The 27,973-nt window shown below is 38.8% G+C and overlaps 1 protein-coding gene across 7 annotated transcripts in view; it reads right to left on the reverse strand.

The window, feature by feature from the left end:
- CLASP1 (cytoplasmic linker associated protein 1) overlaps positions 1-27,973 on the reverse strand; it is a 284,571-nt gene that overhangs the window by 106,579 nt on the left and 150,019 nt on the right. For all 7 annotated transcript variants that reach the window (XM_064382842.1, XM_064382848.1, XM_064382847.1 and 4 more), the window contains 6 exons: positions 14,068-14,220; positions 8,998-9,071; positions 7,562-7,654; positions 6,382-6,527; positions 5,224-5,359; positions 3,753-3,823 (listed from right to left, as the gene is read on the reverse strand). In XM_064382842.1, coding sequence (XP_064238912.1) covers positions 3,753-3,823; positions 5,224-5,359; positions 6,382-6,527; positions 7,562-7,654; positions 8,998-9,071; positions 14,068-14,220 — 673 coding nt within the window. The remainder of the gene's footprint in view (positions 1-3,752; positions 3,824-5,223; positions 5,360-6,381; positions 6,528-7,561; positions 7,655-8,997; positions 9,072-14,067; positions 14,221-27,973) is intronic.

Raw genomic sequence — 27,973 nt, forward strand, 5'->3', positions numbered from 1 at the left:
GCCAAAGGCCAGAACTGCTCAACGTTATGAAGTGAATTTTGTCTCCCTGCCCCACCAAATTAATATGTTGAAGTCCTTACGCTCAATGTGATGGTTATTTGGGAGGTGATAAGGTTTAGATTAAGCATCACAACAGGGCCCTTATTATGGGATTAGTGCCCTTACAAGAAGAGGTAACAGGTAGCTTGTTCTGTCCTCTCTCCCACTCTCCCCTCCCTCTCTCCTATGTTAGGATACAGGAGAAGGTGATGGTCTACAGGCCAGGAAAAGAATCCTCACCAGAATCTTGGCCTGGAGGAATGCTGATTTTGAACTTCCAGCCTCTAGGCTAGGGAGGTTCAATCTGCTGGCTTCTCTGGGCCACAGTGAAAGAAGAGTAATTGTCTTGGGCCGCAAATAAAATACATTAACACTAATGATAGCAGATGAGCTTTAAAAAAAAAAAAATCTCATAATGTTTTTAGAAAGTTTACGAATTTGTGTTGGGCTGCATTCAAAGCTGTCCTGGGCTGCATGCAGCCTACAGGGCACGGGTTGCACAGGCATGCTCTAGACTGTGATAAATAAATTTGTTGTTCATGCCAGCCAGTCGACAGGATTTTGTAATGGCAGCCCAAGATGATGAATCCCCTAAACATCCTATAATGTTCCACAACAAAGATCTGTGTCATCTTATTGGAGAAATTCTGCCTTACACAAGGAAAAACATTCTGAATTTCTCTTGGAAACCTAACAATAGTAAGATGAAAATAACAACTGCCACAGCAGCAACAAATTAAGCTGTCACTAAATGTTTTACCTAATGACTGCAAATCCTCCAAACCCCACAGAGAGGCAGGCTTACATCTAACAAGTCAAACAGTAAGTGCAAGAGGAATGTTTCAACTGTTGCTGGTCAGGTTCTGAAGTTCATAATCATCCCTCTGACTTGCTGACTTTACATTCTCATCTTTCAGGGGAGCTGAAGCTGTTCCACCCCCCAGGAGAAGCTAAACCCTAGGTCAAGGGTAGATTGCATTTTCCTGGGTACCCACTTGAGCCATATAGTTAGGAATTACCCTTTTTCAGTAGATGGTATAAATTTCTTTTTTCATGACTTCAGATAGCTGGATTATTCTTCCTCTTTCTCTTTGCCTTTCAGGTAGTTATTAATGAGATGGATATAAAACCCACTACTAGGTATATATCCCAAAAAATGAAATCAGTATGTTAAAGAGATATCTGCACTCTCATGATTATTGTAATTCTATTCACAACAGCTAAGAAAGGGAATCAACCTGAGTGTCTATCAGCCAGATGAGTAGATAAAAATAATGTAGCATACATACACAACAGAATTCTATTCAGCCTTAACAACAACGAAGTATATCTTGTCATTTAAGACAACACAGATAAAACTGGAAAATATTATGTTAAGCGAAACAAGCCAGGCATACAAAGACAAATACTGCACGATCTCACTTATGTATGAAATCCAAAAAAGTCAACTCAGGCTTGGTGCAGTGGCTCACATCTGCAATCCCAGCACTTTGGGAAGTTGAGGTGAGCCTGGGCAACATGGTGAGATCTCATCTCTACAAAAAATTTAAAAATTAGCTGGGTGTGGTGGCGCACGCCTGTGGTCTCAACTACTTGAGAGAATGAGGTGGGAGGATCACTTGAGCCCAATGGTTAGAGGACTACAATGAGCCGTGATTGTGTCACTGCACTCCAGCCTGGGTGACAGAGTGAGGCACCACCTCTAAAGCAAACAAAATTGGATTCATAGAAGCAGAAAGTAGAATGGTGGTTCCCAGAGGCTAGGGGTTGGGAGACTGGGGAGATGTAATGTATGCAAAATGTCAGAGAGGAGGAGTAAGTTCAAGAGATTGATTGTACATCATGGTGATGGTGACTACAGTTAGTAACAATGTATTATATACTCAAATTGCTGAGAGTAGATTCCAAGTGTCCTCACCAAGAAAAAATAAGTATGTGAGGTGAGGCACACGTTAAAGAGCTTGATTTAACCATTCCAAAATGTATACACATATCAACACAGCATGTTGTGCACCGTAAGTCTTCACAATTTTTACTTGCCAATTAAAAAAATAAAGCTTGGGCATGGTGGCTCACATCTGTAATCCCAGCACTTTGGGAGGTCAAGGTGGGAGGACTGCTTGAGCCCAGGAGTTTGAGATCATCCTTGGGCAACATAATGAGACTCCCATCTCTAAAAGTTAAAAAAAAATTAGCAGGCCATGGTGGTGTGTACTTGTAGTCCCAGCTAATTGGAAGTCCAGGAGCTTGAGATTACAGTGTGCTGCACTCCAGCACAGTGAAAGAAAGAAAAGAAGGGGTCGGCCGCAAGCGGCTCATGCCTGTAATCCCAGAACTTTGGGAGGCCAAAGTGGATGGATCGCCTGAGGTCAGGTGTTCAAGACCAGCCTGGCCAACATGGTGAAATCCCATCTCTACTAAAAACATAAAAATTTGCCAGGTGTGGTGGCAGGCATCTGTAATCTCAGCTACTCAAGAGGCTGAGGCAAGAGAATCACTTGAACCTAGGAGGCAGAGGTTGCAGTGAGCAGAGATCACATCATTGCGCTCCAGCCTAGGCAACAAGAGCGAGACTTGTCTCAAAAAAAAGAAAAGAAAAGAAGGAAAGGAAGAAAGGAAGGAAGAAAAGGAAGAAAGGGAAAGAAAGAAAAAGAAAGAAAATTCTTAAAGAGACAGTCTGTGGCTAACTTGTTAAAAATAATAAAAATAAAATATATTTTTAAATGACAAATATAGGGCTGCTTCTTGCTTAAGAGGGTCTTGTACCCACAGAAACCTAGCAGGATCAACATGACACCCCAAGAAAAAAGGCAAACAGCTGGCAAAGGTCATCTGGCCTGTAAACCTTAGAGTGAAGGACTCTTTCAGAGGGCTAGGATCAAGACACACAGCTAAGGGAATGTGGCCAAAAGGTTGCCCAAGCCTGCCAGTAATTAACCTTTAAGACTCCCAATACAGTCTACTGGAAAAGCTTTAGTGCTACTCATGAATTCTCTGAAAACCTACACAATACTATTCTGTACATTTACCACTTGCTCAGAAGAGGGTCCATAGATTTTAATAGACTCAAAACTCTCAAATCACACATCTTAGCTAAAAGAACAGAGTCCTTATTCCTCACATGTAGTTTAGGGCAGCTCACCAGGACATATATGACAGGGACTTGGGAACAAACCCCTAGCTAGTTACCCAGATTGTATCTGCCTCTGTCTTCTGTGTCTATCTCCCACAACTGCACGGAACCAAGTGACAGTGAAGATTCAGAATCCCAGAAATTGCTAACAGAAGATGCAAACAACACATACCTTCCCCTTACCTATGTTAATACGAAACTACTGCCATTGATATTTATGATAATTTTTTTCTTGCATGCAGTTACTGCCTTTACTCAGGGAATCGGGCAGACCGATGGCAAGGGTAGAATCTCAGGAAAAAAATGTACAAGGGATCCTCTTCCCTTTTCCTTCTGCCACTAGCCCCCCAAACTCACTCTCTCTCACACAGACACAGAAATATAGAGACAGAATAGAAGCTGTCCAAATTCATTTCCCAAAATAGTTAGATCTTGATTCTTCAACTCAAAGTCATTTATTGCAATGATTTGAAGTAATACTAAGCATTTTAAACATGAAATTTTATCCATGGAAGGAGATTTGGAATTTGTTTTGTTTTTAAACAATTTAAAAACAATGAGAAAACCCTTTAAAATTTACCTTCTAACTGCGACGGACTTAGAGGTACAGTTGCTTGTTATGACAGGTATTAACCTAGGGATATGTGTGTGCTGTGAAGAACAACAAAAAACGGAGGTGAACACTTGCAAATACAAAAACAAAACAAAGCTAAGAGAATCACTTCCTTACTAACCTACTTATAGAACATACACATCAGATTAGAATGTCAATGATTTTAAAAAGGAAAAAATGATTTACTGAACATTGTCAAAAGCCATTACAAAATTTCCAGAGTTGGGGGTGGGGGAAAAAAAAAAGAAAAGAAAATTTCCAGAGTTAAGAACAGGCAACATAATGACATGAAGATAAGCCTAAAACAATCATTAGTACGAGGTCTAAATTATCTGAGCTATAGAGAGCTGAGTGGGTTTAAAAGAAATCATCAGACCAATATATTTTGATACAATAATGACCTTGGGTTTAACAGTTTAAGTAGGCACTGCAAGTAAGAACAGTGAGAACTAAAAATAATACAAAATAAATAACCAAAATAATCAAGAATATTCTGGGCCGGGCGCGGTGGCTCAAGCCTGTAATCCCAGCACTTTGGGAGGCCGAGGCGGGTGGATCACTAGGTCAAGAGATCGAGACCATCCTGGTCAACACGGTGAAACCCCGTCTCTACTAATACAAAAAATTAGCTGGGCATGGTGGCGCGTGCCTGTAATCCCAGCTACTCAGGAGGCTGAGGCAGGAGAATTGCCTGAACCCGGGAGGCGGAGGTTGCGGTGAGCCGAGATCGCGCCATTGCACTCCAGCCTGGGTAACGAGAGCAAAACTCCGTCTCAAAAAAAAAAAAAAAAAAAAAAAAAAAAAAAAGAATATTCTGGATAGATTTAAGACAACATCATCAAGCCTCAAAGTTTCAAGAGCTGCCTCTAGGTAAAAACGACTTGAAAATGGTAGGGAGGTAATGTGAAAAACCATTTTAAGCCTTTGTGAACTAGTAGATTTTGTTAAAAACTTGTGTATAAATTACTTGGATAATTATTTAAATTTAAATAAGTGCCTAGAAAACCTAACCAAAGAAGACATTTTGTTTCTGTGCTTATGTGCGATTAATTAAACTTTTGGGTGAACAGCAAAACCACAAGCACAAATACCTAAAATAGAAGGACTAGGATTAAGGAGGTAAGACGAAGAGTAATATCTGAGTAACAAGGATACAATATAAAATCAGAAGCAGACACTGGATGCTCAAATATTTTAAACAAATAGTGAGTTAACAATACCTCATTAACTTTATAACACATCCATAATTCACATTATGAATTATAAAAAGCTCATATGCTACAATTAAGAGAAAAGACATATAAACAAAATTCCAACATAATTATACTAATACATTTAATTACTCAATATAATTATGCTAACAAAAATGTCTCTAATATTTATCAACCATCAGTATTTACCACTGGCTTATTTCATGTATGGCCTATAACATACTTACCCGAATAATTAACCTAACAGCTACAACACCAGACGTGGCCATAATTTTGGCACTGTTTGGAATTAAATTAAATATAGTTGGCATAATGGCTTCAGCTCCATGGTCAAACTTATTCCCCAGAACTGATGACAGATGCCTAAAACACAAAATAGATAGTGGACTGTAGTTATTTTTCTTAGAAACAGTGAAGCATATAAACCACTTAACATCTAGAGCCTTCATTTAAAGTCATCTAGGAATAAAAGACAAGGGTCTAAGACTTCCAATATGCATATTAAGAACTTGGCAAATAGTTCTTAGCCTAAATGTTTCATTTTTATTTAAAAAAAAAAATTTCCCAACTAGTCTTTGTGAAGGTTTTTGTTTGTTTTCTAGAGGCAGGATCTCACTGTGTTGCTCACGTTGAACTTGACCTCCTGGGCTCAAGCAATCCTCCCACTTCAGCTTTCCAAGTAGCTGGGACTCCAGGCACATACCAACTCACCTGCCCCAACTAATCTTAGCATAGCAAGCGAACAAACAAACAAACAAACTGATCACATATTAATAAAACACAAATATGAAAAAGTGCCCCTGGCTGCTTTTTTTCTTTTGTCTTTTATCTTAACATAAAATATTCAGGCTTCAAAATCTGAACTGCAGCCAAACCTTTAAACAGCTGCAATGCCTCCTCTTACTGCTGCTGCTTTGATATTTTGACATACATCCCAACACAAAGTTTTATTAGCTTTGATCACTAGCACATGTATAGCTGGGAAAAATTTTATTGCAGTAAATGCTTTTAACTTTATAACTACAGTACTCTGCTAAGAACATTCTGATTACCATGCTATTGCCTGTCAGCAAAACTCAATGAAAAATCAGAGAAACAGAATTTTACAGAACTTCACTTTTCCATATTAACAACTGCTTCAAAGTTTGAAATAAATGCTTCAGAGCTATGTCACTGAATAAAATAAAATTTAAAATCTGTCACATTTCACATAATTGAGCAAAAAATATTGTAAAAGTACTGAAAGAAGTGTTAACTGGAATGAGTCTTGGAGACTAGTCAGAAGTTACATGAAAGAGACCCAGCTCACATGTTTAAGGAGACATCTCTGAAGCTCTATGGTGATAATACTTTATGGTGAGAATATGGAGCATCGCAGTCCTTACCCCAACGTGATACAAGCCTCTCGCACTACCTGAGACCGCAGATCCTTAGCAGAGAGTTTAAAGGCTCCATCCAAAAGACGCAAATGTTGAAAGAAGTTATCATACTCAGCAGCACCAGCCAAAAGTAAAGATCTAATCTTTTTTAGCTAACGGGATAGAGAAAATTCAGAGAAACTGAAAACAATTCTAACACAGAATATACAAAACAACAGAAAAAAAATCACAGAATATACAAAACAACAGACCCCATCAAACATAAAAGAGATAAACTTTTATCAACTCTAAACAGTTAAAGTTCAACTGATTAGAAAGTTTTCCCAAGAGAATTCAGCAGTTAAATATTAGCTAATGCAATGAACAAATCTACATATCACGAATAAGATTAAATAATTTTTAACTGGAGTATTTGTGATACACATACTGTAATTTCTTCAAAAAAATGGATTTTTTACATTTGAAATATCTTAAAGTATTTATAGATCCTACGACACTAATGATAAATAACTAAAAACTTTTGGCTTGTGAAAAGCCCCTTCCAAGCTTACCTCCCTCCACACCCCACTTCTATTGCCATTTATTTAGTGATCAAAGGAAGAAGCATTCCTATAGGATAATTTATTTATTATCCTGCACTGCACCATTAACTGTCTGGTCTGAATTTTAAATACACTACAATATCAATTGTATCACCTCTCTTCTTTCTTATCTGAGAAAATAGCCTTCTCAGATAAGACACATCCTCACTTTAATCCCCAGCCCACTTTCTATTAATCTATTTTTTAAAATAAAGGAGACATGACTTTCTAGCAAGTGATATGAAGAAAGAAAAGAATACTGGTGGACATACACTAAAAATGCCATGAAAAAGCCACTTTAAAGGCAAACAATCACAGAATAAAATCTCTACTAAGGTGAGAGTGGAGGCTGTCACCATACATTCCACAGTTAGGTATTTGTTAAAAGACTAGGTGATTCATAAAAGTGTAAGTTGGTGTGTTTTCAAAATAAAAAAAATAGAAGGAGATACTCTACTAAAAAGCTGAAGTATAAATATGATAATTTGTATTGAAAATATATACTATTTAAAATTCATTAGAGCTGTCCCCGATTTTATAACAAAGTATTTGAGATATTTAAATAAATCTTATGAAAATGTAATCACATGAAGTTAACGGCTTACAGCATTTACTCTCTGCTCCCAATCATGCTTGTCATCAGATAATATTTCCCTAATTTTGTTTATGGATTCCTCAAGGTCTCGGCTGGAATAAATCTGTAAGCAAAATTAATTTACAATCAATATAAAAACATGTAGAATAAACAGATTACTTCTTAATTACATGAAGTCAAGAGCATTACATATACTAAAAGATACTTCATTTTTAAGAAATACCTATGAGAAAATATCTGAAAAGTCTTGTCTTATAACGAGGATCTTTCTCACTATAAATGCATACCCACAAGATTTGTTTCCATATGTGAATAACCCTGCCTCGAACATAGCTTTACTATAAACTTCACAGATGATTACATGTACAAAGGAGAAAGGAGCCTACTGAGAAACAGTGATGCATAAGTCATTTATTACTTAGTATTATTTTTAACATGACACTATACCTATAATTTTAGACACTTTCAAATCTTCTTCCTCGTTTATCCCACATCTTACTTAGCAAATAGGTAGGGTATAGGGTATAATTAATCTTGATATAGGCTAGGAAGGTCAGGTCAAGTACTTAAGGATAAACCTGAACCCAAGATTTTTTTTTTTTTTTTTTTTTTTTTTTTTTAGGAGACTGGGTCTGTCGCTCAGGATGGAGTGCAGTGGCACAATCTCGGCTTACAACAAACTCCACCTCCCAAGTTCAAGAGCGCCTCCCACCTCACTCTCCCCAGTAGCTAGACCTCTAATAGGTATATGCCACCACGGATAATTTTTGTTCTTTTTGTAGAGATGAGGTTTCACCATGTTGCCTAGGCCACTGAGATTCTTGTTACCTGCTTTTTTACACACATGGCAACCAAGGTGGCAAAGACAGTTGTACATAACAGACAGTAAGTGCCACAGGAATCCAGAGCACAGTCAGCGTAGGCTGAGGAAAAGTATTAGTCTCAATCAGCAACAGACAATACTAAGGCATAAAGCAGTCAAAACCTGTGGCTGTATTCCAATTTTTATAAATAATCTTTGTTTCATCTGTTAGGTACTTAAAGTGAAGCATCAAAGAAGGTATCAACTTAGCTTTTATAAAACCATTCTCTACAACTTTTCAGACACCCAAATCTTTCAAATTTGTGAATTTTTCTAAGAAAATCCCTAAATAAATATGCATTTTCATTCTCTAATTTAGCATCATCTATTTCTTTCTCTTTTATGTGACCTGATCCATAAACTTAATAATGGAGCAACCAATGTCGTTCCTGTTCTTACAGAAAGATAATCTTGTGCCTGACTTTTGCTTCAACATTTTCTAGTCTGCACCTCAGATCTCCTGTAGTGTTAATAGATAAAATTACCTGACCTCGTAAAGAACATTACATAGGCATACTTGAAAAATAAAATTTGAAGAATAAATCTACCCTTGTTTGTAATCACACTCAAATAGCCTCACTGACCTGTACTACAGGTACATCATCAAATGCTTTAATAAAATCCTCTTCATCAACAGCACCAGCTCCTTCTTTTGCAGCTATAAAAAAAGAATTTAAAAAATGTAAGCAATATGAAACAATGTATAAAACACATACACTGAAGAAGTCTAAACATACACAATCAGAATTAGATTTTGAAAGATTTAGAACTTTTAAAAAAAGGTTTCATATGACTTTGGAGGGTCATGAAATTGACAAACATTACTGACTTCATATCAAGATGAAATACAGTAATTCTACAATGCTATCATTAGCTTAAGGTCACTTAGACTATCTGTTTAGGCAGGTAGAGTATGAGTGTTAAAGGATTTAGATATTGTAGTAATACACAAGTCTTTTGAAAAATTCCTAATAAATGGATCAAGCAGAAAATTTAATTCTTCAGGGAAAAAATTGTTATTACAGCATAATAACAATATTAACAATAATCCAGCATAACACATTTGTGAATATCCAAACAAGTGCTAAATAATTTAAGTTTTATTTAACTTTATATTAGTTTGAAAACATATCTATTTTCTTGAACTTTAATGAACATAACTGTCATTTTTTTCACTTAAGAATCAGTTATAAGTTTCTCCTACAAAGTTATCCTAAGATACATTGTATACTTAAAAGTATTTAAAGGAAGTATTTCTTTTTGCTAACATGAGCTCCCCTTTATGCAAGAATATCAAGTGATGCTTTATCAGATTATTTTTTCACATTTTAAAAATTGGTGTCTACAGTCATCTTCATAACCCCCATTAATGATTTAACATGGCTGCTTTTCTAAGACCTTCTTACCAGACATGTATATGGTGTTCCGGGTCCTAAAGGACCCAGAGAGAAAGGGGCTTTAAAAACAATCCCAGGTGGCAGTAAATGTTTGTCATCACTCTTGCTGAAGATCACTCATACTGTGGAAAAGCTAACCACTATAAAGGATGATAGTCACTCACTGTGATGTGGTGCTCTGTGTCTGTTTTAGCATAAAAACTGGACCCCACTGAGCAGATAGGCCCTGGACGCCTCCTTTGCATAAGGCCCTCCACCATGTACCCACACATACTAGAGTACTGAAAGGCCAACAGCAGTCCCTAAGCCTAAGGTATCTGATGAGGAAGAGCTAACCAGGAAATTCACAACTACGGCATTAAACAACATGGGAAGACAGGGCTGATATGTGCATAATCTACACAGCAGGGACTTCTGGAAGGGATACGGATGCGGGATCGGAGGGAAAGCACCAGTCTGGTCATACAGCAATTTTCTAAGCCATGTTGGTGCAACTGATAACTACCTAACAATAGATCAAGAAAAAAGATTAGAAAGATCATTCAGGCATTAAAAGGAACAAAGTATTGCTATATGCTACAAGGTAGATGAAACACTGAAAACATTCCCTTTAAAATGGCTAATTTTATGTTACATGAATTAAAACTCAATAACAAAAAAATGTTTTAAAATACACCAAAAATTATCAGAAAGAACTAGAAATAATCACAATTAACATCCCTGCAGCTCCTCTATCACAAACAGATGCTGGGGTCAGGAGGCAGAGTGGTGCCACACTGGTCTGGTCAAGATACCAATATTCTAGGGCCAGTTCAGAATTCAGGAGAGGCCATCAGGAGACAGGATGTTTTTTAACTTTATTTCCAAACTTCTCAAGGAGGTAGGAGACAGCATTTTAATGCTAATCATGAGTATAGCTTTTACTTGGCCCATTCAGCTTTATCTTTTTTGGCTCGTGGGATTCCCCACCCACCACTCCCCAACCACCACCAGCAGCTCAAAAGCTCACAGCTATCAGTGAAAAAGGTTCTAAAAGCAGCAGCTACACAATTTTTCTGAGGTAAATTTCAGAGGAAATTTGCATGTAAATGTAAAATTTGAGAGAAAATGAGAGCTGTATATAACAACTAGTTAAACTGTCTACATTAGGAGTGAAAGGAAGAATTTATGAGAGAAATCTCCTAAAATTTATTTAATGCAACATCCATACTGGTCTCACAAGGAACCATGTTACTTTTAAGAACAAAATATATTTTATTTTATCTTATTTCTTTTCATTTCCAACTTTTAAGTTCAGGGTACACGTGCAGGATGTGCAGGTTTGTTACATAGGTAAACGTGTGCCACGCTGGTTTGCAGATCATCTCATCACCTAGGTATTAAGCCCAGCATCCATTAGCTATTGTTCCTGATGTTCTCCATCCTCCCACCCCAAACCCTGCAACAGGTTCCAGTGCGTGTTTTTCCTGCCCATGTATCCATGTGTTCTCATCATTCAGCTCCCACTTACAAGTGAGAACATGCAGTGTGTGGTTTTCTGTTCCTGTGTTAGTTTGCTGAGGATAATGGCTTCCACCTCCATCCATGTCCCTGGCAAAGGACACGATCTTGTTCCTTTTTATGAATGCATAGTATTCCACAGTATATATGTACCACATTTTTTTTTATCCAGTCTATCATTGATGGGCATTTAGGCTGATTCCATGTCTTTGCTATTGTGAATAGTGTTGTGACGAACATATACATGCATGTATCTTTATAAGAGAATGATTTATCTTCCTTTGGGTATATACCCAGTAATGGGATTGCTGGGTCAAATGGTATTTCTGCCTCTAGGTCTCTGAGGAATTGCCACACTGTCTTCCACAATGGTTGAACTAATTTGGACTCCCACCAATAGTGTAAAAGTGTTCCTTTTTCTCCACAAACTCGCCAGCATGTTGTTTTTCTGACTTTTTAGTAATAGCCATTCTGACTGGTGTGAGATGGTATCTCATTGTGGTTTTGATTTGCATTTCTCTAATAATCAATGGTGTTGAGCTTTCTTTCATATGTTTGTTGGTCACATGTATGCCTTCTTTTTGTAAGTGTCTGCTCATGTTCTTTGCCCACTTTTTAATGTTTTTTTTTTTTCTTGTAAATTTAAGTTCCTTGTAGATTCTGGATGCTAGGCCTTTGTCAGATGGACAGATTGCAAAAATTTTCTCCCATTCTGTAGGCTGCGTGTCCGCTCTGATGACAGTTTCTTTGGCTGTGCAGAGCTCTTTAGTTTAATTGATCCATTTCTCAATTTTTGATTTTGTTGCAATTGCTTTTGACATCTTTGTCATGAAATCTTTGCCCATGCCTATGTCCTGAATGGTACTGCCTAGATTTTCTTCTAGGGTTTTATAGTTTTGAGTTTTACATTTAAGTCTTTTATGCATCTTGTGTTGGTTTTTGTATAGTGTGTAAGGAAGTGGTCCAGTTTCAATTTTCTGCATATGGCTACCCAGTTCTCCCAGCACCATTTATTAAACAGGGAATTCTTTCCCCATTGTTTGTTTTTACCAGGTTTGTAGAAGATCAGATGGTTGCAGGTGTGAGGTCTTTATTTCTGGCTTCTCTATTCTATTGCATTGGTCTATGTGTCTGTTCTTGTACCAGTATCACCCTGATTTGGCTAAGGTAGGCTTGTAATATAAAGTTGAATAGCGAGATGCCTCCAGCTATGTTCTTTGTGCTTAGGATTGTCTTGGCTATACGAGCTCTTATTTGGTTCAATACGAATTTTAAGAGTTTCTCGTCTAATTCTGTGAAGAATGTCAATGTCAGCTTAATGGAAATAGCATTGAATCTATAAATTTCTTTGGGCAGTATGGTCATTTTCATAATATTAATTCTTCCTATCCACAGACATGGACTGTTTTTCCATTTGTTTGTATCAGCTCTGATTTCTTTGAGCAGTGGTTTGTAGTGCTCCTTGAGGAAGTCCTTTACTTCCCTTTAGCTGTATTCCAAATCGTGAATGAATTTCCCATCACAACATTGTGATGGGAAATTCATTCATGATTTGGCTCTCTGCTTGCCTGATGTTGATGTATAGGAATGCTAGCAATATTTGCACACTGATTTTGTATCATGAGGCTTTGCTGAAGTTGTTTATCAGCTTAAGAAGCTTTTGGGCTGAGACAATAGGGTTTTCTACATATAGGATCATGTGATCTGTAAATAAAGATAGTTTGACTTCCTCTCTTCCTATGAGAATACTCTAATCCTAACCCCAACCCTATGTTCCTTTAGCTCAGTGAAGTTCATTATTATCCACATTCTGAGGTCTACTTCTGTCATTTCAGCCATCTCAGTCTCAGCCTAGTTCTGAGCCATTGATAGAGAGGGGTTGTGGTCATCTGAAGGAAAAGGGACACTCTGGCTTTTTGAGTTCTCAGCACTTTTGTACTGATTCTTTCTCATCTTTGTGGGCCTACCTTTGATCTTTGAGGCTGTGGTCCTTTGGATGGGTTTTTCTGTTGTTGCTGTTTTCTATTTGGTTTTCTTTTAAAAATCTGGTCACTCTTCTGTGGGACTGCTGCTAACCAGCTTTCTACAGATTGTCTTTGAGGTCTTGAGCTCTACCCTCCCTGCATGAGGAGCCTGCAGTCCAGGTTGAGAAATACAGGCCTTCCACTCCCACAGAGCTACCTCCCGCTGGCCCAGCTCCACCTCAGGCCGACATCCAACAGACACACCAACAGCTGCCACCTCACCATGGCTCACCGGGAACTGGAACAGAGATGGCTGGTCTCCACCACCCACAGCCCGACCCTGCACGCAGAGCATGCACACACACCCCAATACCCAGGGGCCAGTCCACAGACATATTTTAAAGACAGGAGATACAGTGTGACTTCTGGATTAGTCTCTGTCTTGTTAAATAGAAATTATGGTTTCAGGCAGTATTGGCTCCAGATAACTAAATAAAGCCATGAGGATGCCCGCTCTTGCTCTTATCTCTGAGCTATGCTTTCCTCTGTGCTGGCTTCCTTCTCTGACAGGCTCCACCTTACCAGAATGTGGCAAAAGTCAACACATTAGCTCACATTTACAACTCACCAGCTTATCAGCATCAGTATCACAATGCTAATTCGATTAAAGAACAGAAGCAGAAACCTGCTGCATATGGGGACTGTATCATTTCTGAGGGCCACAATAGGCAAGTACTTGCACCCCTGGTTTTAAAAGCGGGGATAGCTGACCCCAGACAGGGCTTAGACTAACCTGAAGACTTGGAACCAAGGGTGGATGAACCAAGCCGGCGGGTGGTTCCCATTCCGACGTTTCTCCGAGAACTTGGTGGAGCCTTGGATGACGTAGAACTAGCAGAGGAAGGTCTGTTACCATCCACAGAATCTTCATCATCAAAATTTTTATCTAAACAGTAAGCAGAGAAACAAATTAAAAAATAATGCTTTTTCACCCAACTATGAAACAACTAGTCTTTGAGACTGATTTTGCATACTCTTTGGGAATCTGAGGTGTCCCTCTAGGGTCTGGAAAGCCTTAGGTTAAGCCCAGAATGAAGCTACAAAGATCATACTTGCTTTCACATACCCAGAAAGTTTTCCCACTCAAATTTTGAAAAATAGAACAAATATAAAGAAGACAACAGTCTCTCATAAAACCACCACCAAGAAATAGTTATTTTCACATTCTGGAACATTTCTGACCATGTATGTTTTGGGTTTTTTTTTTTTGGAGATACAGTCTTGCTGTCACTCAATCCTCCCACCTTGGCCTCCCAAAGTGCTGGGATTACATGTGTGAACCACTGAACTTGGTCACTTGGGTGTATTTTAAAATAACAGTGAGATGAGAGGAGTATGTATCATATTGGAATAGTGCTCACTTCAAACATGTAAATTTTTCCTCTGTGGTGAAATCTTTTTCATAACCACTATTTTAATAATTTTATAGTATTTTGTAATTGGAAAATGGTAGAGGTGAAACACTCATTGTTAGAATGTTTTTAATTCCTCAGCATTATAAATGTGGGATTGCAAACACCTTCCTACATTGTTTTTTGTTTGAATTTCCAATAGTTTTTAGGAATGAAAACCCTAGAAGCAACAATAATGGGTCAAACAGTGTAAAAGTGGTTGATGTATAGAGACAAAATTATCATCAGAGAAGTCATAAAAATGTACACCTCTCTTAGAAGTTCAAAGAAGCACTCATCCTTCCACATCCTTGCCAACATTTATCTAATATTACCATTTTTAAACTTTAATCAATCTGACAGGTGAGAAAAAGACTTCATCTTCTATGTTGTGTTTCTTTTTTAGTGAAGATGAACATTTTGTCATAAGTTCATTAACTTTAAATTTTTCTAAACAGCAGTGGATCTAATCAGTACCCTTCAAGTTGCATTAAAAATTTTAAAAAGACACAGCTCTAATCCTGCCACTTTGGGAGGCCAAAATGGGAGGACTGCTTGAGGCCAGGAGTTCAAGACCAGCCTGGGCAATATAGCAAGGTCCTGTCTCTTAATAATTTTTTAAAAAAATGTCAGATATGGTGGTGTGTGCCTGTAGTCACAGATACTCAGAAGGCTGAGGCAGAGCCTCACTTGAGCCCAGGAGCTTGAAGCTGCAATGAGCCAGGGTCACGCTGCTACATTCCAGCCTCAGTGACAGAGCAAGACCCTGTCTCAAGAAAAAAGAAACATCTTTGGATTCTTAAAAATCAACATATTTATAACAACACTTTAATGATGTAAAATTAAAGTTTATGTATCAAGTACAAGAGTGAGTCATTCAGTAGGCTAAAGAACTTAAGAGTAATTTAAATAAAACAAAACAAAAAAATCTATAGCTGGCAATTTTCATGATTTCTGAGAGAGAGGCATTATTAGTTCTTTACCCGTAATTTTGAAATAAATCATTGCTATCCAAAAAACGGATACAAAGAGAATCCTGTTTTCCTTGATCTAGTTGCTTCTTAAGCTAAATTATCAACAGCCAAGTGTGTCTACACAGGACCCCAATGCTCCCTAAAACTCACCAACAATGCACACTCCAAATTACATGGCTCAGTTTATTCAACAGAGGGTATGGGGAGGAGAAGAGAAAGACATCTTCGCAAATCCATATCCTTATGCAAATTAGCTGCTTTCACTATGTCTTTAAATCCCCCAGATTATCTTGTTATGCCATGCGGTTTCAAGATGGTTCTTACATTCCACACATCCATTTTTCACTGATTCAGATGCACAGAGTTCTTATTTAGCATAGACTTCCCATGGATTCAGAAGGTGGTTCATAATGGCTTTCCCAAAAGTAAAATTTAAGTCTAATGTAAAGGATAAGAATAACCCAAAGGAGAAGTCACCCATTAAGTACTGCCAGCATCAGTAGTGACAAGGACAGATCTGCCTCAGCCTATCTGTCCTCTGGGGAGCTCCAAGAGCATCTGAACTGCTGTCATTATTCTACCTTAAACCATAATCATTATTCTGCTGAGTGGGAACAGTTCCGGTCTGTGGGAAAGGTAAAAAATAAATGGGAAACATGAAGACACCATGCTTCACTCAAAAATTCATGTAATTATGTTTAGTTCAGTCTTCTAACATACGAAGGCATGTCATTTAGAACAGGATTCAGTTGCCAAGAATTATTTTCAATGAATCAATTTCAATGGAATTCCTGAAATTTTTGCTTGCATCAGTGATAGACTAGGCATGGACCAGACTTAACCTCTTGCAATAACTAGCTAGAAAACCTGACAGAATATATAAAAGAACTACTTGCAGACACCAGACAATAGGCAGTGCAGAACTTGGCTGTTTAGCTAGTTTACATAAGAATATGGGTTTGTTTCTCCCTGAAAGGAAAAAAAAAACAAACAAGACAAGCTGATGACAATCACCACAACTTTCTGCCTGGAGGTGTTAATAATTTCCAGGTCACCAAGTACAGGGAAGGGGAACTCAAATTTGGTAGCCCTGCAGATTAAACACTGCAGGCAATAAAGAACAGAGTTCAGAGAGGTTGAGGGTGCTAGAAATTATAGGACAGAGCTTACAAAAAGGAAGCTACACAGAAAGACGGCTACAGAAATGTGCTAAGTTCTAGGCCTCACATGTGTGAGAGAACTTCCACAAAGCAAGGCAAAAAACAACCAAGAAGGTGTGAAATGAACAATTCTTAGAGTTTACACAAGTAGGAAAGCTCCAACCAGACAAAGTGGAATGTTCTTGGTGACCCACCCAAGGCATTTAATGGACACCCCAAAGAGGTCAGATCTTAGTGAGATTAAAATATGTCTGGAGTGAAAATTAAACTAAATTTGCCCTATCAGAGCTTAAAAGCAGGCCTCCAGGGCATTAGACAGACCTTCAAGTAACTTAACTGTTTTGCCAGAACAAAGCATGATATTCTTAAAATGTAACAAGATACAGACACTTAACAACGTAACATTCACAATACACATCTAATAAAAAATTCCTTCACTATGTACAGAGAAGCCTTTTACAAAATTTTCTAAACATAAGAGGGAGGAAAATGTGGCCCATTATCAGAAGGGGCAAAAAAAAATCAGAAAACAGCAAACTTCTGAGAAATGACAGAAGAATATTACGACTTCTATTATAATTCTGTTCAATATTAAAATACATAGACAATCATAAGAAAAAAAGGAAGATTTTTTTAAAGAACCCAATGGAACTTACAGATTTTAAGAAAAACAGTATCTGAAATGAAAATTTCATTAATTGAGATTAAATGCAGACTAGACATTGCAGAAGTAAAGATAAAAATAGGGAACTTAAAAACATCGCAATAGAACTTATCCAAAATAAGCACAGAAACAAAATAGGCTGAAAAAATAAATAAAAGGAATAGAGTCTCAGAGACATGAAGGATAATATCAAGCAGTTCAACACACAAAACACTGCAGGCCCACAGGACGAGGGGAAGAAGAGGAAGGACAGAGAAAGATTAAGAAATGATGGCCAAAACATTTCCAAATTTGATAGAAACTATAAACCTATAGATCCAAGAAGCTGCACGCCCCAAACAAGACACACACATAGAAAAGCACACCATAATCAAACTGCTTAAAGCCAGACAAGGGCAGCCAGAGGAAGAGACACAGTACACACAGGAACAAACACAAAAGTAGCAGCAGCCTTCATCAGAAACCCTGCAAGTCACAACGCAACGGAAATGACAGCTCGAAAAAGGTATTAACCTAGAAGTAACCTAGAACTCTATATCCAGTGAAAACATCTTTTAAGAATAAAGGCAAAAGAAAAATGTATTCAAACAAAAATTGTCATCAGCAGAGCTGCACTTCAAGAAATGTAACAGGAAGATCTTCAGGCAAAAGGCAAATGATACCAGTTGGAAACCTGGATTTACATAAAGAAATAAACAGCAGTAGATATAGTAAATATTGGATAAATATAAGACTTTCTCCTCGTATTTTATTATTCATTCTCCTGTTTTATTTCTTTCACATTATCATTTCTATAAAAGATGACTGACTGTTTAAAGCAAAATATATTTAGTTTTCATTCTTTTTATATTTTCATGTAATAGGCCAATAGCCTGGAGGCCAGAGGAACCATAATTAGGATATATGTTGCTGTACTAGATGACACACACAAAACTATATGGGAAATAAGGCACAGGGAGGGCATGAAGAAAATGGAAGTGGTTCCATTTCCGTCCTCAAAGAGCATATATTTTTCAAAGTTAATTATAACTTGCCCAAATTGCCTGAAGATGTCACACAATAATGTATCACGTATCAAACCACACTGAGAAGGCACACCCTTCATCACCAACACCTGTATGAAATGCCGCCCAAAGAAGGAAAGAAGGAAAGGAGGAAAGGGTGTACTGAGGTAGCCAGTGTAGGGCTTTTTAAACTGAACTTTAGGAGTCCTACTTGTCTTCTTACTTACTCCTTGGAAGCAAATCTAACAAGCTTACTTATCGATTTCCTAAGCAGATTAGAAGCAACTGATTATAGGGATAGTAAGAAGGAGGACACAAGAATTAAGCAAAGTTATGTTAATAAGTGAGCTGAAGGCCTGACAGCCGAATAGAAACTACAACAAGCAGACACATGCACAGAAAAACCCCTAAACCCAAAATGCTTAGAATACAGTGACAGTACAGGGGTCAGATCACATCTATACAATAACAGCACAATGACCCCACACAACAACTAAAATTCAATTTTTCAATGATCTGTGCACTGTTAAGAAAGTAATTCACATTTCCCATCTTGACTGGAAATTCAGGAAAACACAGGACAAAAAGTATATTTATTTTCTAGATTAACAACTGGACACAATGCTTTGAACTGAAACACCTGCAAAGGTTTTTGGAGGATAAAAAGCAACTGAGCCAATTATTTGAAAACTTAATATACTGTTTAAAAATAAGTTTAGCAGCCGGGTGCAGCGGCTCAGGCCTGTAATCCCAGCACTTTGGGAGGCCGAGGTGGGTGGACCATGAGGTTAGGAGTTCAAGACCAGACTGACCAACATGGTGAAACCCTGTCTCTACTAAAAATACAAAAATTAGCTGGGCATGGTGGCATATGCCTGTAATGCCAGCTACTTGGGAGGCTGAGGCAGGAGAATCACTTGAACCCAGCAGGCAGAGATTGCAGTGAGCTGAGATCGCACCACTGCACTCCAGCCTGGGAGACAGAGTGAGACTCCATCTCAAAATAAAATAAAATAAGTTTAGTCTATGTTTCCTAGAGATTTTTGGACATCAGAAATTAAGATTAAATTTAAAAGGAAGCTAGGTCATCAGAAAAGTACCTAGTTTCAGTTAACGGTAAATTCTATTATGTAGAATGAGCCATTCTTTAAGTGGGCAAATAAGCTGTATCTGCAACCGGACCATGGTTACAGTCCAGGATGAAGAGTCTCGCATCCCAGGTTCTAGCATTACAGTGTTTCTCAGCTAAATGAATCCATACTGAACTCTACTAGCCATTTAGATTCCCATTTTCTTTAGGCTTTTCTGCTAAGAAGACATCTGGTAGTATCTAACCTCTTTTTCTAGAGCTTTGACTAAGGCAGAAATGTGTGAAAATCAGTATTTTTAACTATGCAGGCTTGTGCCATTACATCACTTTTAACATTTTCACACAATACAACAGCATATGTTACACATAAAATCATCTTAAGGGGAAGTTCTCCCTAAGCCCAAAGAAATAATTAATTGTGTCTTCAGCCACCACTGTAAAGACTGCCACGGGAGGGCCACTTCTCTCATCTGCCAGTCTCAGGTAGAAATCTGAAGTAAGCAGATGGGAGCCTTCAGTTCCCCCCGCAAGCATCACCTCCTTTGATCCTTTAAAAATCACCTGAGCTCCATTCCACCTTTTACAGCATCGGGATAAACCACTTAAAAATGACTCGTGAAATGTCTACAGAGTGATACTATAATTTTCATCCAACCCTGTATCACCCCACCCTTGGCAATCCAAGTAAGTAGACATAGTAAAGGGAAAAACAGCAGCAAAACAGCATGCCACAAAGAGCTATTAAAACAAAAGAGGGCCGGGCGCGGTGGCTCACGCCTGTAATCCCAGCACTTTGGGAGGCCGAGGCAGGTGGATCACGAGGTCAAGAGATCGGGACCATCCCGGTCAACATGGTGAAACCCCATCTCTACCAAAAATACAAAAAATTAGCTGGGCATGGTGGCGCATGCCTGTAATCCCAGCTACTCAGGAGGCTGAGGCAGGAGAATTGCCTGAACCCAGGAGGCGGAGGTTGCGGTGAGCCAAGATTGCGCCATTGCACTCCAGCCTGGGTAACAAGAGTGAAACTCTGTCTCAAAAAAAAGAGGAAAAAAACAAACAAAAGAGATATTTTTTAACACAGCACAGAGAAAATCCTTGGAAAAATAAAAGTTAAAAAGCCAGATTACAAACACATTCATCCATGGCCTTAAAAGCAAACCAGGAAAAAAAATAGAAAAAAAAAAAGAAAAAGAAAGAAAAGGGAAAAGAAAAAAAAAAAAAAACCAGCAGACTTCCAGAAGCTGAACAGGTCTACCACTGAGGTTCAGATGCTGGAGAGAGGCTGGCAGATAGCCAGGACCAGCACTAGGAGGTCAGAACCAGTCCCTTTAGCAGCCTCCACTGAAGACCCTAAGAAAGCCCCAGCAGAGCCCAGCTGCCCCAAAACTGAACTTTAACCAGGTTGCATAGGGAAGACAGATCAGAAGGAATATACCACTGTGGCTACAGGTTTGGCTATGGGGGTGGCAGAGGTATCAGTCTAAAGACAAACATGAATTCAAGTCTGGTGTCTAGAACTTGGAATTAGAAGCTTTGGGCCATACTGTTCGCTTGGAAAATTTAAACACTCATCTATGGGGACCAACAAACATCACAGAAACCAAGAAATACCTGCTCACTGCCCATCTGCCAGGAAAGCCAGAACCTAAACAACAAAGCTTTTCCTTCTCTTCTCCTGAGGCAGGCTTTGACAGAGAGAACCCCAACGGGGAGAAAATGCCTCCTTTTCTAAAGAAAAGACAACTAGCTCTCTGCTTCACTGCAGTAGGGTCACTTTGAAGAAGCTGATATCCTGACAGGCTTTCGGATTCACCCACTCCCTGCTAATTGAGATTCTCCTTCAAGGGAGTAAGAAATGTGGCAGCCTACTAACTAGACTATAATTAGCACTCTCAAGAGGAAGCCACACAGAGACAGGATAATGAGCCCAAAGGCTGGCTGCTTTTCATAAATATCCCAAACTGTCTTTCTTCTTGAACTTGCACACAGCTCCAAGCCTTTTGCAAAGGGTGTTTCTGCTATCTGCAATTCTTGTACTGTCTGCCAGACACATCCCTATACATTCTTGAAAACACTAGTCTACCTCTAGCCTGAGATCCTGACTGGCTCTGAACATGTGAGTACCATTTACTCCATCGCCCCCTGAAATTAGCTGGCTGCAGAGCTGTTCCATCTCTCTGTCTCTGGAGTAGGGACCACTTTGTATCTAGATCAGAGTCTGGGCCAACACCTAGTAGGCATTCAAAAAAATTTAATTCTGGTAGTCCATATAAAGAAAGGCAAAATTTGTGAATGAATAGAAATCTTTTCTCATATATCTTTTTTAGAAGTTTTGTTACTTCTTTTAACATCCATATGGTTTAATTAGACAATAAATTCAAATGAGGCTATGAAAATATATGAGGACAAAGCAACAAAGGCAATAAAAACCTCAAATTTTTTTAAGCTTCCTAATTTTTCTGCTAGAAATATGTAGCCTTCTTTCCCAATAAAACATATGCCTATTTTAAAATTGAAAGCCATAGTTCCACTATAAGCAATCAGCACCCCAAATTAAACTAATATTTGATATATGCATTTGATATATGTATTTCTAGACTTTAATGCATTCATAAACATGAATTCTATACAGACATATATAAAAAATTTTTTTGCACACCACCAATACTTACTGTTTTTCTATATCAATATTAATCTGGTTAATTTCAACGACTACTTATTGTTACACTGTGGGCATATACTGTATTTAATCAACCATCTATTTATTGATAGTTGAATTGTTTTCAATTTTTCACCCTCATAATACCACCACAGTCAATATGTTTAAAAGTAGCAAGAAAAGTAACAACTAATAGATTCACAGCACATAACTGTATACCAGGTCCTAGGTTTGCTTTTGCATAGTCACATTAAATCCTCCTGATAACCCTGAGGGAAGGACTATTATCACTTTGGTCTTAAAAATGAAAAAACTTAAGGCATCCAGATATAATATGCCCAAGGTTACACAGCTAATAAGAAGGTGGAGGAAGCCAGGACTCAAACCCAGGCCTGTTTAACTCAACATCCTATGTTCTGAGTCATGACAGTAAACGACCATCTGCCAAAAAAAAGACAATTCCCATGAGCTGATGTGCTGGGCACTGTGCTAAGTACATTCTGCACATTGTGCTGTTTAATTCTTACTGCATATGTTTGCTTACTTAAAATTATTTACTTAATTTCTTAAGCATGGTATCTTCAATATCTCTTATGAATATAGACATTAAAAATCCTCAAAAAAGTACTAGCAAACCAAATTCAGCAACATATAAAAAGACTTGGCCGGGCGTAGTGGCTCACGCCTGTAATCCAAGCACTTTGGACGCCAAGGCAGGTGGATCACCTGAGGTCGGGAGTTCAAGACCAGCCTGACCAACGTGGTGAAACCCCATCTTAAAAAATAAAAAATTAAAAAAAAAAAAAAATATATATATATATATATATATATGGACTTAACATCATGGCCATGTGCGACTTATCCCAGGAATGTAATGTTTGTTTAATATACATGATAATTGGTTCCGTATATCATGGAGGAAAAAAAAAAGAAAAAAGAAAAAAATAAATAAAATATATATATATACACACGATAGTTATCATATTGATATAAGACAAAAAACAACATATTCTCTAAACAGTAAAATGTTTTCATGCTAAAAACACAACAAGCAGGGATTAGAAGGAAACTCCCTCAACCTGATAAAGACCATCTACAGGCTGGGCGCGCTGGCTCACGCCTGTGATCCCAGCACTTTGGGAGGCCAACGTGGACGGATTGCCTAAGGTCAAGAGTTTGAGGCAGGAGGATCGCTTGAATCCAGGAGCCAGAGGTTGCAGTGAGCCAATATTGTGCCACTGCACTCCAGGCTGGACAATGGAGCCAGACTCCGACTCAAAAAAAAAAAGACCTTCTACAAAAACATACACACACACACCATCAACAACATGGTGAAAGACTGAATGCTTTCCCCCTAAGACCAAGAACAAGGGAAAATGTTCACTCTTGCTACTTCTATTCAACATTGTGGTAGAAGTTCTAGCCAGGGCAATCCGACCAGAAAAAGAAATAAAAAACATACAGACTAGATTGGAAGAACGAAAACTACCTCAATTTAAAGATGACTTGATTTGGTCTGCAGAAAATGCTAAAGAATGCAGGTGAAAAAATTAGAACCAATAAACAAGTTCAGTGAGGTTGTAAGATATAAAACCAATATTAAAAAATCCATCATATATTCTATTCATCAAATTACAAAAACAATTTCATTAACAATAGCATCAAGAAAAATACCTACCAACTTTAACAAAAGGAAACTACATAACACTGTTAAGATAAATTAAAGACAAACCTAATAGAAAGATATTCTATGTTCATGTATCAGAAAAATTTTGGCTCATTATCCAAACTATATTCCTTGCCCATCTGTCCCCTCTTAATTTTAACCAAAGTTGGATATATAGAAAGGTATAAAAGTGCAAAATACACTGTCTGAATTGAATGGATGGGTAAAGACTTGTTCTTCTAAGTTTCTACCTTCCTTTCTTCATCAAAGTATGGGGATTGGGCATATGTATCACCCCCAATCCAGTCAATATGGACCAGTACTATATAGGACAGGTTCTACCACTCTGTGAAAAACAATCCTTCAATATCCATATTCTGAAACAAAAATTACTCTCCCTGTTTACAAAATTAAGGAAGACTTTTTTGTTAGAACACAAGGCATATAAAAATATGCCATATCTTCCATGCCACTTGGCTGGAAATGTTGGCATTTTTCACAATACAAAAGTGGAAATGGCATAATGGAGGCTTTGAGAGTGATAGCAGAGTGCTACTTCTGCCCTTTGGCACCAGTAATCCATCCTCTACCACAGAAGTGAGCCTGGAACGCAATCAAGCTGCCAGTTAGGGATCACGTTCCATTCCTTCCACCCAAAAGCTTGCTGCCAAAAAGCTGGGCTGGCATTTTAAGACGATCTCCACAGTGACACCACTGGTACAGATAACATGAGAAGAGAGAACTGGAGCACAGGCAGGTGACAACTCAAAAATTCATTTCAGCTTTACTAGTCCTTCACAAAGGGAGCTAAAAAGGGACAAAACCAGGGGAAGACAGGCAAGGAAAACACCGTCAGAAACTGGAGAGGGAAATGTACTGTGAAACTTCCACAGACACCTGCTCCTTAAGGCACTGTAGGAGCTCAAAGTTCACACTGGGTAAGAGCTGCTGAGTGCCTCCTGCAGGTGCAGATCAAGGCACAATTCCTGTTTGGGTCTCAGGTGGAAAATGCCCTGGCTGCTACTGTATAATTTATAACCAGGCTCCAGAGAGATGCAGGGATACTCACAACAGAGGAGCCCAGGGATGATTCTGTGCAGTAAGCCTGTCCTGGGGCCGAGCTGTAATGTCGCAGGCCTGCACTTTTCAGCAAGACCAACCTCACATGAGGTATAAAAAGAAAATAAAAAAGGTAGGTTTATGTTTCCCTGTCTGAAAAAAGGATGATCCTGTCTACCTATGAAATGTGCTTCTTCTACTGGCAGCCCAGGGCAGTTCTTGGGTAACCACCCTCCCCCACTCTCAGAGTAATTACACCTTTGCCTCAGTGAATCCTGGCCACAGCATCAGGGCTGTCCCAACCCATCACAATTATTAAGTCTAGAATCTCTCTTCCTGCGGACTTAGAGCTGTGCAGGTACAAGCCTAGAGCTGTCAGAGTCAACAAATGGCAGTGCCCACCTGAGAGAGAGGGAAAGCAGAAGAAAGCAAAGCAAGAGGCAGTCACAGCCGACACCTAATGGCTGGCATGCATCCCCAGGAGGACAGCAAGACCCACATACCCAGACTTCTCAGTTCCACAAGCCAATTCACTCCCCTTCTTCCTTACACCACTTGAAATGAGGCCTGTGTTGCTGGCAACCCAAGGCATCCCTGTGCTATATCATGCAGATTAGAGACAGTGCATTAAAGACAGAAAAACTGTAAGTACTGGACAAATGACAGCTACTTTATACCCTAATTATTTGTACTATGCTTTGTGTGTAAAAAACCAGCTCTTCGAAAATATTTCAATGGAAGTGAGTCATTAGGAACAGAATTTCCTTTAAAAATGCATTTAAAAGACCATTCAACAAATTCAAGTTAGGCAGCCAAAAGAAATGTATGGACATTACTGAGAAACGGAGGAAGGCATGGTTAAAACCACTTCTCTAGAACTGATTCCAATCCATTTCCCCCTTGTTAAGCATCCTTACGAGGTCTCAATGACAATTTTCTCAGGGTCACAAGAATGAAAATAATTTGTCATTGTAGGCAAAAGAAAAAAGCTCAATTAGGAACATGCTTCCATCAAGTGGCATCAATGTTTTAAACTCTCTCCAAACCCTTCATGACCTCCCTGTAAATCGGAAGTTCAAGTCCAGAGCACAGGTTCACCTTACAGGTGATTTGGTCTCAAACGAATCATTTTGTTACTTCTGTAATAAAACTGCACTCCCAGAGCACCCGCTTTGCCCTAGCCTCTACTACTGGGAGGCTACTAGAGAGGATACCGCTTCCGAATACCAATAGGTCACCATGTGCATCTTCCTTCATCTCTCCAGCATTTCTCGGTAAGGACGCTTCCGTCCCAAGTACTTTGCTAGCAGCCGGGATGCAGAAAGGGAAGTCATGGTTCTCACTCTGGAGTGTACAGTCCAACGCGGGAACACATACAATCAACAGCATGTATGATTCAGTGTGAGGTTTTCGTAACGGCACACACACAATATGACATATGAATCCAAAATAGCACCAAATTTAGAAAAGATCCACTGTGTCCCTAACCAACCCTCAGATGTAACTCGTACTACTTGGGTTCACTTAACATTAACTGAGGGTGTGAGAGGCTTTAAATGTGTGCACATCCTACTTAACTCAGGAACACCCTGGGCTACCACACTTAGTCAATATACAGCAAGAGAGAACAAATTCCAAAGACTCTTCCTGAACAGATGTAGCAGGGGCAAGAAATTCCTGATGGGATAATGAACAAACTAGCCAGCTTCCCTCTGCACCTGGACAGGCCCAGGAACCCCACTGTTGTGGGACTGTTCCCATCCTGGACACTAAGGAACAGAGGATCAAAGTCAAAGTCCCCAAGTCATATCCAGGAGTTAGGGTTCTTGAAGTTAGAATCTCTTGGCCAATCTGGAGGCCCAGTTTAAATTATCCCTGTTAATACTTTGCCTTCCTCAGATAAAAGAACTTATAGCAACATACCACAAGTCATGTATTTAAGATCAGTCTTGAAGAAGAGTGTCTCCGAACATACCTCAGAAAGACTATAAACTTACCCTTAGAGCCAAAAAGCAAAGGAAGGGAACACAAAGAGACTGGTACTTTAATATCTACAGTACTAAAGAGCTCCCTAGGCGGTGAATTAAAGAAGAGGGGAATAAACTTCCTGCTGGAATAGTCAGTCCCTGACACAAAACCCTCTGAGCACCTGAACTGAGCCCACAATATCATCTCCTGGAGTAACAGTCACACTGAAACATCCACAGGAACTCAATTCTCCATTCCTCAACATTCACAAGAACTCTTAGAATGAAAGCCTGACTTCATGTGTTGTTAAGGACTATCATTCCCAGACATATGTGTATTAGTGCCTCAAACTCTTCCAAGAACCAAACAGACCCAGGGTAAGATGAAAACAGACAGAGCCTTACCCAAGAGAGCTTCTTCTGCTTCTCCCACCTGCTAGGTTCACAGAGCTGGGACCATCCTCCAGTCCCCTCCATTAGCCACCTAACTCAGAGTTCATTCAGCCAGAGCAAGAGAGAGAGGTGAGAGGGGCTGAAATAAGTGGTCAGCTGTAGGAATCTTTCTCTTTTAGATACCAAAGCTCTCCTGGGCAGAAGAGTAGCCTCATCCATCTGGGCATCCTGCTTTAGCCACCCCTTTTTCCCCTCCCGCTTTGCACAGGGCCTGGTAGAAAGCTAGTTTATCAATAACATCACTATTGACTTTTGTACTCTCTGGCCATGAATTTGTAGCTGCTTTCAAGCTTCTCTCTGTGGAAAAATGATGACTATAAACAATAGCTCAATAAAGCTCGGGATAGCACAAAAGGAATTAACCATTGTAGTGAAGGAAAAAATTAGTTCTTATTTTAGGAATCTGAAGCAAACATCTCAGAAAGAGTGAGTGTGTGTGTATATGTATATGTGTGTGTGTTTCTATATGTATATATATGTTTATATATACACAAGAATTTGGGTTTATTTTCTCCAATCAATATTAATATGTCTGTTTATTTGGTTCAT

This window comes from Aotus nancymaae, unplaced genomic scaffold (assembly GCF_030222135.1).
Source record: "Aotus nancymaae isolate 86718 unplaced genomic scaffold, 86718_ANA_hifiasm-v0.15.2.pri h1tg000029l, whole genome shotgun sequence".
Classification (NCBI taxonomy): domain Eukaryota; kingdom Metazoa; phylum Chordata; class Mammalia; order Primates; family Aotidae; genus Aotus; species Aotus nancymaae.